Genomic DNA, 19,905 nt, shown 5'->3' with positions numbered 1-19,905 from the left:
CTAACTTCAGTGATTTTCAAACTATAATGTCATAAAAGTTTGACAAAATATGCATATATGAAAATTTAAATCAGTATCCTCACCCATTACTCTTATGGGAATAAGTACATCCTACTTCCTAGGCAAGTTTACATGTTTAAATGATAAAAATTTCTGACACCTAGTTTTCTAGATAATAGATTCAGAATATCATTCAAAATGTAAGATATGATGAGAAGATAAAAGCAGGTTTAATTTTTGCACAAGGCTAAGCTTCCCTGTGAGAAAGCAGAGATGTGGTTACAAGTGACACCGATGCTCCCGGAACAGTCCTGTGGCATTGCTGACTCACTGGAAACACAGCATGTGGATTTACTGCATCACTCCTGGCAACTACCTAACATCTGATATCACTGGTCTCCAGCACATAGGAAACCACAGGTAGGGACCGAGGTCATGTTCCAACGATTTCAGAATTCAGAAGAGAACAATGAAAGAGACACAGATATTTAGAGGCAGTGTCTGTTCTTTACTATTCCAATACTTCTACTCGTCCAAAACGATATACACCAGTCTTACGAACATGTATATGGGCAGAAATATAAAATAAAAATCAAGAAATAGGTGCTAAATTACAATGTACTTTTCCTTAGGAAATCAACCATCAACCAAACAAAGTAAACAAACATTAACCACTATATACGTATACATAATGTTAATACTATATTTATATTCATAAACCCTTCAAAGCATAAAAAATTATACTTATACGTGTCTTGCCTATGTTGATTTATATACATGTATGTGTGTACAGAGGCCAGAAGGTATTGGATTGCACTGAGCTAGAGTTACAGATGTGGTGTGAACCACCTGATGTGGACCAACCCAGGGTCCTCTGCAAGATGCTCTTACTTAGGCCATCTCACAAGCTTCCCTTAAAATTTGTATACATCAAGATAAATATTACTGAGTCATTACCCAAAGAATTTTTCAGGAATATATACTTTTCAAAGCTGAGGCATGTAATAAGAAGTTAGCTTTACTCTCCCTGAAAACTCAAATTCTAACTTCCCCCTTTCCATGTCTCCCTTCCTTCTCTTGCCATCAGCCTTTCTCATTCTGGAGCACTAGATGCCTGCCCCTGGTACTGTCTAGCTCCTGTTCCTTCATTACTTGTGAAAGAACTTGAATCCTCCTATGACAGACTAGTATTGCTTGGTCCTAGTTTAATCCGTCACTTCTCGGATATGCACACCCTCCAGTAATATGTATGCATCAGCAGAATCAAGATAAAAGAAGCAAGTTGCAGCCCCTCTGGTTCAATAATTTACATAATTTTTAAGTGCACAAGGCAATATGGTGTTTCGGATTATTTTTTCACAATAAAATATTAGAGTATGCTGTGATCAAAAGATCAAGAACAGGAGGCATATAGAGGGAGAGGGGCATTACAGTGACAGAGAACAGAAAAAAAATGGGTGTGAGAGAAACAGGAAAAGTGTACTCATAACAAAGTCTAATCATGACAATTTAAAACAATTCCATATGTGGAAGGAGCTAATTATTTTTATTAAAGGAATTTGTAAAAGAGATCAAGAACAATTTAGGAAACCTTTTGAACTTCGATCTGTAAGTTTCTAGAGACTTTGGTATCTCCCTTGGAGCTTATGTGCCAGCTATGTGCTACAGCAGGATTGTCTTACACATAATCACATCCATCATTTGGTACAGGGCAATCTCAGAGAAAATTCTGTAACGGATGTAGAAGTCTAAAGAAAATATCTTCAGCATTTGTCTATTATTCTATCAATCAGAATGCCTTTCATTTATTTACATGTCTGTTTCCCTAGGTGACAGGGGACTGAGAGCAGTAGACTGCTTTTATATCTGTTCTCTCAACAGGGCACAAAGTTCCATAACAGCTACCCGATGGACATCTGATTAAAATGAGCTGACTGAAAAACAGTAATTTCTGGCTCATGCATAATAAAACAACCAAAAGCAAAATTACCTGCCACGTACTAAGAAACATAAATGACCCGAGTAATAAGATAGTATGTTTACTTAAAATATGAAGAGTATTTTTTCAAAGAATAGCACTGAAATAATTCAGAACGAAACTCAAAACTTTTGCAGTGAGAGACTTTAAAATCCTCTTGGAAAGTTACCACGTCTTTCCTTTACTTCTTCTCCAGAGCCAGGGAGGAACAGTCAAGACAATAAAAGCTACTGGCATTCTGCATGCATTAGTCATGTACTCTTTCTCCAATTCTTCAAAGCAGCTCTGTAGTATATAATTATGTACATTTTACAAATTAGAAAAATGAGGCTTAGAGAAGTTGTATGATTTGCTAAAGATTATGAATGGTAGGAAAAAACCCCCTCAAATCTGTATTTGTGACCTTTAAAAATAAACAGAATTTTCCAAAACCCTTTATGTGATCCAAGCATTAATTGGCCTGAGTAGAAATTTGTTCCTCTGGTTTTTAAGACACTGGATATTTCAGGAACTCAGAAAAATAAACTAGTTAATATCCTGTTAATAAGCAACCTAAAAAAAAAAAAAAGATTTCCCGAGCACCTTTAATCCCAGCACTTGGGAGGCAGAGGCAGGCAGATTTCTGAGTTCAAGGCCAGCCTGGTCTACAAAGTGAGTTCCAGGACATCCAGGGCTATACAGAGAAACCCTTTCTCAGAAAAAAACAAACAAACAAACAAACAAAAAGACCAAACAAACAAAAAATAAGCAACCTAAAATTTCAGGCAAATGGAATCTTAAAAAATAAAATGAGCACAAAAATGTATACAGCTCTAAAATGTTAACTGGATTAAGTAAATGGAAGCTTCATGATATGTTGTGTTATCACGTATGTATGTGTAGTAAGATGTTTTTAATATCCTTGTCAGTTTACAAAAAAAAAAAAAAAAAAAAAGACTGGAGCCAGGAATAGTCATGCATGCCTTTAATCCCAGCACTTGGGAAGCAGAGGTTAGCAGAACTCTATGAGGCCGGCCTAATCTACATTTGTTAGTTCTAGGAGATAGCCAGAGCATCAGAGAACCTGCTCTCAAAAACAAACAAACAAACAAATCAAGTTACTAAATTTTCATAGTATAATTTTTAAGCTTGATTTTCACCTGAAAGAGTTAGTAGGAAAAAAATAAAATAAAAATTGTGCAGCAACAAAAAGCAGCAACAAGAGCAGTAAAGAAGCTGGGTGGCTGCTCTTGCAGAGAACCCAAGTTCAATTCCCAGGATCCAAGTTGGCCAGATTACAAATGCCACCTGTAACTTCAGCTTCAGGGCACGTAATACTGTCCTTTGGCCTCTGTGGGCACGTGCACACATGTGGCACACACAAACACATTTCAAAGAGATGATAATTTCCACGGTATTGCTAGTGGTTCCCTCTGGAGGAGACAGGACTTACATTTTCTACCATTAATATATATACTTCTGTATCACTTAGTCTTTTCAAGATACAAGAAGTTTGATAGTAGAAAAATGTAAGACAATCATTGAAATCTCTCTATAGCTTTCAAATGCTTCAAGTTCTATTACTTATTCTTCTACTCTCAGATAACCTAACTCTCACTGTTCACCAAATATGCTTCTCCTTATGGCAGAGAGAGACCATTACAGAAAACCATAGCTGGTCAATCACAGAAATACTGATAATGGAGTGTCTAGCCTCAATAGATGCATCTACACTACTTCTGTACCTAAGACTCAGGGAATATCACTGAAGATTAATTAGAAAGACTGTTAAAAGCCAGAGGACTAAAAAGTCTACTGTGAGATTGTATAGAAATGACTGGGAAGCTTCACCCATGATACCATAATACTGGAACAATATGGCTGCCTAAACAAGTCATAAACAATGATAACAGCAACAGAGATGCTAATGTGGAACTAGATAGGCTCAAAGGGCTCCAAGCCTAGACAAAGAATTACAGGCAACCAATGACTGCTGAGAAAGAACTTAATATTCCCCCCAAAAAGAGCCTCTTACTTGGTTATACCATACTAAGCATCAGCCCGAAAGGCTGTGCAAAAGCACTGCCAAGTAGACTCAGCAGGTGTTACTTGTATATTTATGTGCTTTTATATACATGTAACTATAATAATTAAAGAAAAACAAGCCATGAATTTGAAAGGAGAATACATAGAATGTGTTGAAAGGAGAGGAAATAGGAGGTTTGGAGGGTGAAAGGGAAGGGGGAAAATGATAACTGTATTTTAATTTAAATTTTAAAACTTTAAGCAATAAAAAAAATTGAAGTTACATTAAAAAGTATTTTATATGCCAGCTATAGAAAGAAAGAAAAAAAACCCAAGAAAATAGTTGGGCACACTAATAACAGGTAAAGAAACAAAAATAAACACTTGGAAATACTAATTTACTCAATCTTTTAGTCATTGCACCACATATTTAAAAGCCTGCCACCTCTACTATTGCAGTTTTCTTCTTATAAACAAACTAAAAGATTAATTTAAGTTTTTCCTTTATGCTTTCTATGTAGTAATAAAAATTATAGGATGTATATTGTTATATAAGCATATACATAGCCTTGAGTTTAATTAAATTGTGGCTCCCAGTAATATTTTAGAGGTACACATAAGGTCCTATATTTTAAAATACGTTAGAAAAAAAAAACTTCCCCAAACAAAGTCAGTGAATGTCAAAGTCTTATCTGCAATGCTTTATGAATGACACCCAGGAAGTGACATAGTAACTACACAGTAGAAAGAGCATGCCTAGATACAAAATACTTTCCACACATCTTTGCATCTTTATTTGAAAAATCAAACAAAGCATTAACTTTTCACAAAAAGCAATGGGCTCTTCTCTTTCATCCTCACCGCAACCCCCCCCATGTTCTCTCCCTACAGCATGTAATATGCTTCTCCATCCCTTTCAAATTCATGGCCTCATTTTTCTGTAATATTGCTACATGCAGATTTAAACACATAAATACACAAATAACACCAGGTTTGTCTGTTTAGTGGTGCTTGTATGTACATGATTTCAGGACTATACACATACCCGCATGGATATGCACACACACACACACACACACACACACACACACTAATTATGATACCAAAAAATGCCATTGATATTAGAAGCTGTCAATGGTCGTGTATATTTAAAAGCCACTAATTTGGTTATATTTGATCTAGTTGGGTTAAAATGCAAATGACCTAGAAAAGTATGATAGCCTCCAACAAAACAGCGAAAGTAACTCCTATGTGACAGGTAGCTTTTCCAGTTAGTCGCAGTTTCCTGGATCAATACACGAAACTTGAGTCTGATACTGATGGTTTTTTAAGTCATACCTGAAGAAGTAAAATTAAAGAAAGCAGCATTGTATGAGATTTTGATGGTTTTGCTTTTTAGACCATTTGGCTTATAGAAGAGGCATTTGTCTTCTGTACCGTTCCTTCCTAAGCATATGCAACATATGCTACATAATCAGAGGATTTTTTTTTTACTTTGAATCCTTGTCAGGTATATTTCAAACTGAGTTAATGCTGTGCTTAGTAGTCTGTAAGATCCCAAGGACTACTTGTTAGTAAAGTAGTAGTGTTGATAAAAAATACAAAATCAACCCACCCACCCCAGGTCTCCTGAAAGAACAATATTTTAGGGTGAATGCAAGAGGGATTTCTGCCCTATATTTTGAGTACTTTCCTTTTATAAACCCTTGATTCACTAGAATACTCTAGAACAACCAATTTCCCCAGGTTATTGCTTTTACTGTATCAAGTAGACTTTAAGTCTCCTTTCCACCCCGTTTTTGATATTCTTCTACTAGCAGCTTTTTACCACCTTAAAAAGCACACCAGATTTCTGAAAACCAGGAGAGGAAGCTTTCTCTTCATTATACTGTCCTGGTTTCCAGGAAAACTGCCAGTAGGAGGCAGCAATGCCTGCCTGTGGCAACAGCAGTGGCTCTGCTCTGCACAGTAGTTAGCTGCTCGCTTCATTCTTCTGTCATTATATAAGCAAGATGACACTGTTCTCTAATCCAGCCAAAGCTGATAAGTACCATCAACCTGTCACTTCCTACATTTCAAATTCTAACATCACAGCATCAAAGAGTTTTTACATTTCGATTTCTTTTGCTGGCAGCAGCCGGTAGCCTCTCATTCTCCCACGGTGTTCTAATGCTGCATTTGCACACCGGGGTTACTCCCAGACTGAATAGCAGGTCATCCCCTGCTCACTGAGCTCATCTGTGGCCCATGTGCTAGGCAATTTAGATCCAATCAGCCCTTATTTAGCTCAAGAGTAATGAGCAGCATAGTGACACAGACTTAAGCCTGACCCTCAGGACACTGCTCATCAAGCAGTAAAACTGTGACAAAATCATTCATCTTCCACCCGCTGGCAAGAAATAATACTCGCACTCACTGTATTACTTTTCAAGATAAAAAAAAAAAAAGTCCTGAATTTTCATGATGTGAGACATTAATTTGCAGAAAGCTGAATTCCCTTAAACCCCCCTGTTGCTATGAGCTCACCAGGGGGAAATAGGCCTTAGGAGACTGAAATGGAATAAAGAAAATTGCTCCAGCTTTCTTTTCATTTTAAATAAGCCTTAAATCTGACAAGAGACATCCTAAAGAGAGAAAAATATGTATCTTGTAAGGGAAGGAAGAAACAATTGAAATTAAGAGTTTCAAATGCTAGTTTCACTCCCTACTTGTTCTCAATTTTGTTAAAATGTTAATAAATAAAATTTAAGAGAGCAACTACTCATTCTTATTTACCAGGAAGACAACAAAGATAAGGATATTCCTTATAAACAATATGGTGGCAAAAGTAAACCAATATGCCAGAATAAAATGTGTGCTTGTATGTTCTCTGTAAAATACGTGTTAAAGACCACAGCTTTGGAGTGATAAACGAACACAGTAAGCTCAGCCAGGTAGATCTCAAGCTATAACGAATTTAGTTTTTTTTCTGTTATTTATAGTGCCTTCTGCGTCTCTATTAATCCAAAAATAATTCTGGGGATAATGAAGAGATTGGCTTCCTTCCCACTCTGATATCACACCAGTCCATCAGTGAAAACAATGTATGTGTGGGCGTTAAATTTTACTAACTTCCAGGGAGTACGTCCCTTGTAGAACCAAGTCACAATGCCAGTGTATCTCATGAATTTCTCTGGGTTTAGTTCATTTAATAAAGTCACAATTGTAGTTGATTTTATCTCTCCCACAGTTGAAGAAGAGTTAACTTTAGCAAGTCTGTCACAAAAATGACTCATGTGTATTGTGACAACATGTCTTTTAATAATTAGCCTGACATGGTGCTGTGTAAGCAAACTGTAGATAGCTTCGCATAAGCTCATTACTGAGTTTCACCTAATGTTTCAAGGATCTGGGAGGTCTAAAGTTTAGAGTGAACCTTGAGTTCAGGCAAATAACACAGCAATGCTTTCACCTCACCTCAGCATCTTCTAATGCATTACCACTGACTAATGTAACAAATTCCAGGGTACAGAAAGTAGTCACAGCATTCTCCTCCCTACACAACTGAGCAGAAACAAAGTGGCTTCTTTCCAGGAAGCACTTCTGCTCCTGTCCCATAATGCTCTCAATCTCACATCACTGTTCTTTCAATACCTTTTCTTTTCTCTTTTTCCTTTGCTATCATGAAAAGTAGATTTTCTATATTTCACCCCACTTCCCCCATCATAATTTTGATAACTTTAAACTTTTGTCAGTAATTACACAGCATAAAACAACAAACCAAAAACCTTATAAGGTCAACTTCTCGATTTCCTGAATAGATAATCTTGAAAATATAAATCTAAAGTCCCATTTGTAAATGTAAACTTTACAAAACTGTAATAAACTAGGAACTGGACTTAATATGAAATGTAACATACTATAACTGAATTTACTTTTCAAAGATGAAGAAGCTCAAGAGCCCTCTTACCCAACCTGCTTCCCTACTCAAGTATTAGAATAGTCTGATAATATTACTTGGAAAACAAAATAAAGATGGCCACAAACAACTCACTTACATACAATAAACATGGTGAGCTTTACTTTTCAATATCACCAAAACTTTCAGTTAATTAGAAACAATGTGTTTCTAAATCTTCTGGAGGTCCTTTTACTCAAAGATGCTTAAGAGGCAAGCAACAGAATGAATTTGAGATTTCTGCCTTAAATTTACAGGGTAACTACGTAAGCACTACTTTCTCCTTCCCTGTACATATTGACAAGATCTGCTGTATAAAGAGAAAACAATGAGAAATACAGACCATTACCTATTAAAATGGTGACTAAAATAACAGAATACAAAATGGCTATGACTTAAATAAATACCTAAGTTTCCTTTTCCTATCAGTCTATCATTGATGTTATACACATATGGACAAATATTAAGTAGATTTCATTTGATCAGATCACACATGTCTACTTTACTGGACACGAAGTATTACGTGAATTTGTTAAATAAAAACTTTATGCATTAAAATATGCATCCTCTGCGGAAAAAATTTACACCATAAAGTTGAAAGCAATAAAGGACATTAGAGCAAGTCAAATGAAATACATTATTCAAGAGTAAAGATACCTGGATAAGCATACATTTCAGAGATGCTTAAAAGGTATTATTGTTCATATGATAATAAAAGAAAATCACCATATGCTGGATGCATTAAAAGATTATTATAACCATTGTTTTAGATAGGCATGTCAGTACTGTCCAACTGCTTTTCTGCCTTTTTTTTTTAAAGATTAATTTCTTTCATTTATATGAGTACATTATAGCTGTCTCCAGACACACCAGAAGACGGCATGGCATTGGATCCCATTACAGATGGTTGTGAGCCAGCATGTGGAATTGAACTCAGGACCTCTGGAAGAGTAAGCAGCCAGGGTTCTTAACCTTTGTGCCATCTCTCCAGCCCATTTTTCTGCCTTTAAAAAAAAAGATTTTATATGTAGGAGTGCTATATCTACACATGCCTGATACCCAAAGAGGTCAGAAGGCATTAGATCCTCTGGATCTGAGTTATGTATGGTTGTGAGCCATGTGTGTACAGGGAACCCATCCTGGGTCCTCTGTAAGAGCAACAACTATTCTTAATCATCCAACCCCAATACAAACAATTTCTCTGTGCTCTCTCTCCAGCCCCATTTTTCTGCCCTTTGCTGCAGTAAACACTGTCCAGAAGTACCTTCCTAAGACTGTACTGTTAACAAGAGTAGGAGGGTTTATGAACCTTTACGCCCTTACATTTATACTATGTACTCCCTGCAGTAACTATTAAGCATGCTAGAATTTTTCCAAGAAGCAGAAACAAAAGACACACCTGTTAGCTTACTGGACTACTGACCAACTCCTTCAATACATGAGGCTTTCTGACTCCATCTACAGCTTCTATGTACTAATTTGTAAAATCATCTTTCTATTATCCTCAAATCCTTCTAAATGACAAATTTCCCCCTTTTTTCTGCTACGGTGCCTGAAGGCCCCTCATGAGAAGCACCAACTACTTCTGACTTCTGGTTTTAACAATTACATTATTGAATTTAATCTTTTGAAAATCATGCTTTTCACACATTGTCAGCTGGTTTAGTGCACAGATTCATTCTATCACCTCGGCCATGTTTTAGTCTAAATACTGAGTTTTGACAAAAAAATACAAGCAGTAATAGTTTCAATTAATTAAAGGATGATTCACAAAAAGACACAATTGATGTTAGGAAAGTCAGACTGTGGATGGCTTTGAAGATCACAGAGATGTATAAATTATTTTTCTATGCCCAACAGAACATCACTGAGGTTAAGACCATATAAACAGACTCTTTCTTCAAGAAGTTAAAGTTGCCAGCTACCACAGCAACAAAAAATAGGTCTTTGTCAAAAACATAAGCTTTTATACTATAGAATACAACAGGAAAATTAATCCATAGGGGAAAATATTTGTAGATCATATATTTGATGGGTTTCGTAACTCAATAACAAAATAGTTTAAAATGAGCAAAATGTATGAACAGATTTATCTAATCACATGAAAAACTGCCCAGTGTCATTAGTCCCGAGAGAAGTACAGACAGCATCACAATGAGGCAGCATGTCACACCCATCAAGATCACAATGGAAACGTCATGCAGCAGCCACACTAGCGAGGCTGCGATCTCTTGGTGATAGGATACATCTTGTTTATATGGAGGTAAGAAACACGAAATGATATTGTCCTTTCAAGACAGTTTAGCAAAAGTTAAGTAGCATGATTCAACAATTCCACTCCTACACATATATTCAAAATAAAGAACATATTTAAACCTTCGCTTCTAAACCCTTGCCAGTTAAAGATATGGGTATATAGTTTTTTCTTACATGATCTTTAAAAAACACCATTTTATTCTGATGTAGAAAAATGCATTATAGCAAACCTTATTGACAATAAATGATCCAGACACTAATACCTACATATGAAAAAGTACATAACTGCAGTAAAATTCCAAAAAAGCAAAGATTGCTAAGCTAATAGAATGTAGTTTGTATTACTACATGAATTTATAAAATATGTAAGATATGTGTAGTGCAGAATTGTAGCCCCATAAGATCAAAATACTATATATGAAGTATTTAATGACATAAAAATGTATGTATATAGTTTATGTTTTATACATTCCCTAAATACTAATATTTATATTACATTCCTTAGATATAACTTAGAGATAACTGTACCTCTGAAGCAACCAAGGCTGCATGGGAGATGGCTGACTTGAGTAAGCAACATATCTTGACTTAATTTCTCAAATATAAAGTCTGGTAATATACTTCTCTGTGAAACACTCTTTTGTGCTCTCTCCCCAATTATAACACTGTCCTCAAATTTACATAGTGGTATATATGATGAAACACCAGTGGCATTTGGGGCAAACAGAAATGATTCAGTTTATTTTAAAAGTTTACTTGTACTAAACGACTTTTCAGTAATTCTAGCTACCATCCATCCTCATTAATACACACTAATGATAGGAAGAAGCCTGCATGCTGTCCAGAGTGTTCACCTTACTTTTCTGAATCAGCATGCATAGTATATGGCACAGCAGACCCTCAAGAGAGTACCTCCTCTTGTACTACCTACTTTCCTAATCAGGCACCCTTAGTTTTCTCCCCAAAAAAAAAAAAAAAAAAAAAAAAAAAAAACTTGTTTAGAATAAATGATATCACACCAGTAAAATGAAGTATTAAATGTAGAAAATATTTGACAGAAATAATAGCCTAGTCGGCTATCAGTGGAAAGAGAGGCCCATTGGTCTTGCAAACTTTATATGCCTCAGTACAGGGAAACGCCAGGGCCAAGAAGTGGGAGTGGGTGGGTAGGGGAGGGGGGTGGAGGGTATGGGGGAAGTTTTGGGATTGCATTGGAAATGTAAATGAAGAAAATACCTAATTAAAAAAATGCAAAAAAAAAAAATCTAGAACAAGAATAAAAAAAGACAACAAAAAAAGTATGTATCTGAACTCACGTATGCATGTATACACGTGTTTAGTCACACACTCCTCCTTCTTCTCTATCAAGACAGTTAAAAAACCTCATGGGGAGAAAGGGGAAAGAAGTCGGGAAAGAGAGGCTTAGTCTTCTAAGAAGTTGTACATAAGCCATATTACAAAAAATGTACATTCCCTTTAAGCTATATACTTTTAGACTCAACAGTTAGTGTTTTAGGCAAGTACTTCAATACCCTTAGACTTCTTTGATACTAGGCTCTTGTTTAATATAAAATAGTATGTCAGTTGATCAATATCCATTTAGCTTAAATTCATAAGTCCACAATTTCCCTTAAGTGTTAGAACAAACAACTACAAAGCCTAAAAATTTATTGTTTCTTTTTTAGCTCAAAATGATATTTGCAGGTGCCAAAAGGCATTTTGAAACCACTCACCCTTACATCAGTAAAAATGAAAAAGGGGGATGAGGAGGAGGGAGAATCCCATGAGGCCTTATGTGTCAAGTTTTTGCCCAGAGCTAATTTTCATAGCTATGTTATAAAACCTGAAAATAGAGGTTTATAATGGAAATGCTGACAGACCCTTAGCTATAGCAGGCCGAATGGATATAATTAAAGAAAAGCTTTCAGCTACACCTAACCACAAATGAAAGACTGCCATTTTTATATTAACCTCAAATAACAGAAAGTGAAAACTAGAAATGTGATTTCATAAAGAAAATGTAAAATGCTAAAGATGACTGATAAACCTACTTGACATTCGGAGTTTTAAACAGGTATTTAGTTAACATAACCAAGTCAGTGTCTTCACAACGCCCCTTAATCAGCAATAAAGAACATTCTGGTGAGCCATCATCATCAGTTAGCAGAAAGTGGCATATGAAGTTATTATTTCTTAACAGCCTAGAAGCTGCTTCACCCTTTAATCAGTAGTCTTAATTCTATAGTTTTATCATACAATTATTAAACAGTTACTTATTCAACATCCACACCGCACACACTCACATTGCACATACACACAACTGCACATACATTTATGCAAGGGCTGATACCTTATTCCCATCTGAATTTGAAAACAGAGGAGATTGTGAAGGTAAAGTATTTCATCCTTTTCCTTGGCCAGGGATGCAGCCAAGAATAAATATCATCAATCTATGTAATCCACCTTCCCTACCTAAATCAAAAGTCAAAGAATTTAGCTTTGTTCTCAACTCTAAAGCAGAGAGAGCAGGTGCCTCTGCTTTAATTTTTAAAAACTATCCAAAACGTTCTGAGCTTTTCTATATTTTTTTTAGTAAACAGGCTATGAGTAGGCTACAAAATGATCTTCAACAAAAAAATATAGATTTTGGATTAAGAAATCAGGAACAAACCACGATGTTCTGATAACCAGAGGACTTTTAAAAAAAGTCCCACCCTTTCCTTTTAAAGTAAACACTTCTGTATGATTTCTGGGGACTTCCACCAAAATATTCCAAAAAAAAAAAAAAAAATGCCTGTCTATGCTGCCAATATTTATCTTTCAAATGCTAAAATAAAAACATCCAAGTTGCCGGGCGTGGTGGCGCATGCCTTTAATCCCAGCACTCGGGAGGCAGAGGCAGGTGGATTTCTGAGTTCGAGGCCAGCCTGGTCTACAAAGTGAGCTCCAGGANTGAGTTCGAGGCCAGCCTGGTCTACAAAGTGAGCTCCAGGATAGCCAGAGCTATAAAGAGAAACCCTGTCTCGAAAAAAAACCAAAAAAAAAAAAAAAAAAACAAACAAAAAAACAAACAAACAAAAAAAAACATCCAAGTCATAGTCTTTTACATAAGCTGCGATTAGTTTTAATGTCGATGTGACCAAATTACTATCCAAGAGTCAGAGTTTACAAGTTAACAAATCTAAAGTGTAACAGCATTAAAAGACCTGTACACAGCTGCTTCACTCTGTTCCCACTGACCTCAGAATCCCCTCAAAGCTCTATTTTTGACATCAATTTTGTAAGATGTTAAGTTCTTTGTGGCATTTGTTCTCAGTCACAGTTGTGACTCAGTGGTTAAGAATGCTTCCCAGAGGATCCAAGATTGGTTCCTAGCATCCACATCTGATAGCTCACAATTCCTTGTTAACTCCAGCTCAGGGGATCTGATGCTCTCTTAGGCTTCCTGGACCCCTCTGGTCTCCACTGACACCTGCATTCATATGCACATACACGTCAGATTTTTAAAAAGAAATTTTACAAAAGAGTAAAAAATATACATATGTATACAAAATTATATGTTACCAATATAATTTGTCCCTTTTTCATAGGCTGGTCTAAAAAATAAACAGCATACACATGCACAGACACACAGACACATGCTCTGTTCCAAGAACAGCAAACGTCAAAGTCAAGCTAGAACCAGTTAAGAAAATTTACTAACACAGAAGTAAACTTGCTTCACCTTACATGGAGTCCACACTGTAGGGTGAACTTTTCCCCTGCAGTTCTTACCATCAAATCTGAATTCCTAACAGCGTGGTCTCCGTCAACAGACCCACATTCATAAGGTACTTTTAAGCAGCTTTTTTATAACCTTTAGATTGGCGTTAATGCTAAGATAATTTACTAATTTAATTTTAAAGAACAAAATTTTGTGTCAATCACAAAAATGACACTGAGGTAAATGATATGACATCAATAAATCAGACAAACATTTTGATAAATATCATTTACTTTGGTTGAATTAGGGAAAAGCTGGAAGAAGCCTTGGAGGGAGACCTTTTAATAGGACCAGCAGTGTCAATTAACCTGGACCCCCGAGATCTCCCAGACACTGGGCCACCAACCAAGCAGCATACACCAACTGATATGAGGCCCCCAACACATACACAGCAGAGGACTGCTGGGCCTGGGTTCGGTCAGAGAAGATGCACCTAACCCTCACGAGACTGGAGGCCCTAGGGAGTTTAGAGGTCTGGTTGCGTGGGGTTTGGGGAGTAGGGGCTGTGCTCTCTCCTATATTTGCCATTAAGATGTGTATATCCACTCACACTCATGCATTACACACACACACACACACACACACACACACACACTAGTAAAAAATACTAAATTAAAATAAAATAGTACATAATAGCCCATATCTCCCCATGGGAACAACATTCCACAGATTTCTATAAAAGCCACATAAAATTTGAACTCATGATCTTGCTCAGACTAACATTCCTTTTTTGGTAATTAACACTTTACAGAGAGGTAACACAGAAGGAAGGTCTAAATGCAGGGCTCCAGAATCGCACCAGGCTGCTCTCAGTTCACTTTTGTTGTTTGTGTCTGCATAAAAAATTTAAGTGTTTGAAAAACTAATGATTTATGCCAATGTAGCAGTAAAACAAACTCTTCTACACTTGCACCATATAAGTATGTGAAAAGTGAAGCTTATCACTACTTTGTTAGAAAACATACCTGATTCTCGCCAGAACAGCTTGTAGAAAGTTCAGCACTGTCCTAAGTTCAGATTCTCGACAGGCTGGCAGTAACATGCTAAATCCATCATTGAGAAGATGCTCATGAGAAGGATACAAGCAACTGCTGGTCTCAAATACTTCTTGAACACCATCAATATAGATGCAAAGCAGTGTCCATAGAGCATGTCTCTGTACCATTTCATCATTCTTAGATACCAAGAATTCCTTTGCTTTCTCTTGGAATTCACATGACAGTTTCTCAGCCCAAACACCAATGTCCAAGTTTTTCTGGGCATACATCAGGAGAAATGCCATCTGACCCTTCCAAACAAGGGCTCCATGAGATGACATGGAGGCAGGCCTGAGGAAACGAAGGAGGTCTAAAACATGGCTTGCTACATCTTCTATCTCTGCAACAGCTGCTAACAGTAGAAAAAGGCTGAAAAAGTTCTGTAGGCCAACTTCAGTTAGTTCTTCCATTCTTTTTTGGTGAAATTTAGAATATATTCTACAAAACATGAAAATTGGTAAGATTATTTCATTAACTAACATCTACCATTTAAAGATATCTTCGTCCGATATTTGTAACACAGTATTATTATAAAGTTTTGGCTAATTGTGTGTGTGTGTGTGTGTGTGTGTGGTGCATGCATGTGTACCCACATGAGAGCCCACGTGTAGAAAGTGCTTCTGTGCACATACATAGAGAGGTCTAATGTTGGCATCACGGTCTTCCTCAACTGCATCCCACTTTGAGATAGTACTTCTCACTGAACATAGAGTTTTATCTTTCAGCTAGTCTAGTACCCAGCTTGCTCCACTTCATGCTCTTCTAGGGCTAAGACTGTGTCAGTTTCTGCATCTACCTAGAGTTTACCCAGATGACAAAAATTCTAATTCCTATCCTTTATCCACTGAGCCATTTCCCTGGGTCAAATTTTAAGTTAACTCTTCATTGTTTGATGTTGCCGTCTACTTCCCATTGCCCACTGACACAGTAAACCATTATGGTTGAATCATGGGATTCAGGAGCTTTTCTCAAAGATGGTAGAAATGCTCTTTTCCTTTGCCTTTGAATTTCCATCATTTTCCTTCTTGGCAATAAGAAAGAATATAAGTTATAGTTTGAATCTCAAACTGTCCACAAATGCCTGAGATTTGTTCAATAGTGAAGAACCCTGGGAGGTAGCGGCATTTATAGGAGAGAGGCCAAGTAGCACTAGGGCACTGATACACCAACCTCCTGTCATGTTTTATTTCTGTTCCCTGACAGCAAGTTAAGTGGTTGTTGCTCTGTGATGTGTTCTCAAGAGGATGCGATACCTCAACCAACATAACAGCGTTAATAATTCACGGACTGAAACTCTAAAACCGAGAGCCAAAACAACCATTTCCTATGTAAACATTGATTACCTCAGGCATTTGTCTCAACATCAGAAAACTCTTTTAAGGACAATTTCAAGTGCTCCTATAGGAATTTTGACTTTTCATAACTTTTCTTCAGTATTTTCCTATCTACGCTTTAGAAAAACCTGGTTATATTTTGCACTTTACAACAATTTGAGGAGCTACGAAATTTTTACTTAGCTGTAAAGTATATGCGCTCAAAAATCTAAGCCAACCATTAAGAAATGTAATAACTCATCAAAGCCTAACAGCTTTGTACCTAACAGCTCAGGTATATTTCCCTCAACATTCAGGGGCTTAGAACTGGAAAGCAAGTCATCTTGACTTCTTACTCATAGACTGCTAAGTTTCGTAGTTTCTATACTTGGTTGTTTGAACATAAATAATTAAAGCATACAAGAGATTGTATGTTCATATATAATGAAACTATATAAGAATTAATATGCTCCACAAGTAAAGACTTGTTTAATTCTCCTTCTCTTTTATTATCATCACTACAGTGGTTAGTATATAATATTGGCTTATTAATGTTATCAGGTTTATTATAATAATTTTCTTAATTAGTGGAGTTAAAGGTATTGGAGTTTTCATAGAAGTATTTATGTTTGAGAAGTTTTTCATCCAGTCTAGATGGTCCTGAGCTTTCTATGTAGCTAAGGGTGATCATGAGATAACAATTCTCATGGCATACTTCCCACATGCTAGAGGGGCATATTACCACACTTAGCTCATTAAACAATTTTTGAAAACTTTATGTCAGAAACAAGAATATTTTTCCCCCAAAGTTCTTACCAAACAAAACAAGCAAGTATCAGATAGTACTATACTGCATGACAAAGGCTTAAAAGGAGGGTTTCCATGAAGTCATAGAAACCGAAAATAGATTATATTCATTAAAAAAAAAAAAACCCTCAAAAGTAGAGAATGTGCATGTGCGGATGCAATCACACACACAGAAGAGAGAGAGAGAGAGAGAGAGAAAGAGAGAGAGAGAGAGAACACCAAACCAGAATGAAAAGTAGGCACAGTCCCCATTAGAGCTATTTGGTTCTATTAGGTTCTGGTCAAGTCTCATTTAAGGAAGCAACATTGAAATACCTGGATTCAAAGAACACAAAAAGTTTAAACAATTTTCTGGGTGACGGAAGCAGAGGCACATGAATTTCTGTGAGTTCCAGGCTAGCCTAGTCTACAGAGTAAGTTACAGTATAGCCGGGGGCTACACTAAGAAACCCATTCTCAAAAAAACCCAAAACAACATCAACAAAAGAAAACCTTATTGGGGCTGGAAAGATGACTCAGTGGTTAAGAAAATATATTGCTCTTACATAGGATGAGAGTTCTCTTCCCAGAACCTACATCAGCAGCTCACAGCTGCTTGTTAATTCAGCTCCAAAGGATGCCCTACCCTCAGGCACATACAGACATTCACACATGTACACATAAATGAATAACAGTAAGATAGTAATAAAAATATTTTTCTAAAAAAAAAACAAACATGAACCTAATAGCTACCACTGTACCATAAAATGATTTTTAAAAATTAAAAAATAGAATTCTATCACTTTCAATAACTAAAGCAAAGGATTATATAATATTACAATTAACTATAGCCAAAACTGTTCCGAATACTCTGGTATTTAATACACAGAATTGCAATTTTCAGTAATAATTAGATGAGTTAGAAACTGGAACCCTCTAATTTATGAATATTAATATTGTTCCTCTTTATAACATATTGACAAGACAAAAAAATGGCATCATAGGTTAAGGAATACACTTTAAATGTGCAAAAACTCCAATCATAAATTAATTCACCAGTCAAATGTACTGGTGAATACTCATGACGAAGAGATATTATATAGCACGTACCTTCCTTTAACTTGTTTCCAAGGGTGAGGGCCACTGGTTCTCATTGCTTTCTTAACAACTTTTGCCAGAATACAAAGAAAAATGATGTAACTGCTGCTGGATTTATAGAGGTCAGGGTCTTGTTTATCACAACAGCAGTTCCTCACCACGGTAAGCATCGACAGTGGAGGCTTAATAATATTGGTAAGGCCTTTCAAAGGAAGCCAGGAAATACTGAAGGAGCTATTCTAAATGAAAAACAAACGAAAGCTGAAAACACCAATTAGCTCATAAAAGTCTGACCTGTTGTAATTATAAATATATTTTATTAGACTGTAATTACCATATATACCCCCATTTTTTTAATTACATAAAAACAGAGAACATGAAGGGGTCCTTACATTTTGTATTTTTCCGAAAATGTATTTTTACCAGGTGATTTGTCCAATGAAGCTATGTTCCCTAAAACCTATTTTTTCCATGTTTCTCAATGTTTTTGTTATGTAACTTAATTTTTTTGATAACGAACACTGAATATAGATCTTCATTATACAAAACAATGGGTTTCATTATGATATTTTCATACATGTATAGCATGTTGTATTTACAACTCTATCACTGTGACAAACACTAGACAACTTGTGGAAAGGAAGTCTTACTTGGCTTATGGTTCTAGGGAACATGGCAGAGAAGTGTCACAGCAAGCAAGCAAGATGGCTGGCACTGCCGAGCACTAAGAGCCCAAACCACAAACAGGAATTAGAAAAAAAAAAAAAAAAAAAAACAAAAACCTGAGAATGGTGCTTTTCTTTGAATTCTCAAAACATGCCCCTAGTAGCAAACTTCATCCAGCAAGACCTCACCTTCTAACCCTATTGAAACAGTCACCAACTGGATACTAGTATTTGAATGGCTGAGAATATTGAAGATATTTCTCATTTAAACCACCATACAGGTGTTCTGTCACATACTCAGTTCTCTTTACATCCATTCTGACTAGTTACTTTTGTTATCCCTAAAATTCCTTTTAATTTGATGCCTTGTCTTTTTGTTTTTCTTTTTTGTTTTTTCTAATACAGAATTTCTCTATGTAGCCCTGGCTGTCCTAGAACTCACTATATAGACCAGGCTGTCCTCAAACTCACAAAGATTGATTGCCTTCACCTCAAGGGCTGGGATAAAGGCATTTGTCACCATGCCTGGCCTTGATACCTTGTTTTAGATAAATTTAGATTCATTTTATGATAGAACATAGGAGACATTTGTCTAAGCCTAGCTTCTTTCTTCTACCATAATGGTACTTCCAAAGTATAGAAATGTTGTTCCTTATGGTCGAGTAAACTTGATTGTGTATATACATTAAATTCCTCTATCCAGCTTTTTCATGTGATTTTACATAGAAGGTGTATATAAGATTATTCTTGCATCTTTTCAATTGTTTATTTTCCCTTTTTGAAATGGTCTGTTTGATTTGGCTTTCTATTCAAAGTTTTCAAATGTCTTTGGGTTAGTGATATTTTAAACATGGTAATTTTTTTCTTTATACTGGCTAGCTCCCAAATGAGTCACAGACTATAAAGATTTATTTAATAAGGTTTACATCATAATATCTGAGCAGTTTATAATCTATTCTAATCCTCTGAGCTAATATGGCTACCTCCCAGACAAAATCCCTAAGATATTTGCATTTCAGTATTGGTCTGGCTCTCCCTGCTCCGCTCCAGGGATGTTCCCATGGTGTC

General features: G+C 36.2%; 1 protein-coding gene across 1 annotated transcript in view; it reads right to left on the bottom strand.

Moving 5' to 3' along the window:
* Positions 1–19,905, bottom strand: part of Mms22l (MMS22 like, DNA repair protein) — a 104,441-nt gene that overhangs the window by 54,498 nt on the left and 30,038 nt on the right. Inside the window, exons 12-13 of the mRNA XM_021160342.2 lie at positions 18,185–18,411; positions 14,904–15,413 (exon numbers count right to left, since the gene is read on the bottom strand). Coding sequence (XP_021016001.1) covers positions 14,904–15,413; positions 18,185–18,411 — 737 coding nt within the window. The remainder of the gene's footprint in view (positions 1–14,903; positions 15,414–18,184; positions 18,412–19,905) is intronic.

Source organism: Mus caroli, chromosome 4, assembly GCF_900094665.2.
Source record: "Mus caroli chromosome 4, CAROLI_EIJ_v1.1, whole genome shotgun sequence".
NCBI lineage: Eukaryota > Metazoa > Chordata > Mammalia > Rodentia > Muridae > Mus > Mus caroli.
Note: the sequence above shows the minus strand (reverse complement) of the source record. Positions and strands in the feature narration are given on the sequence as shown.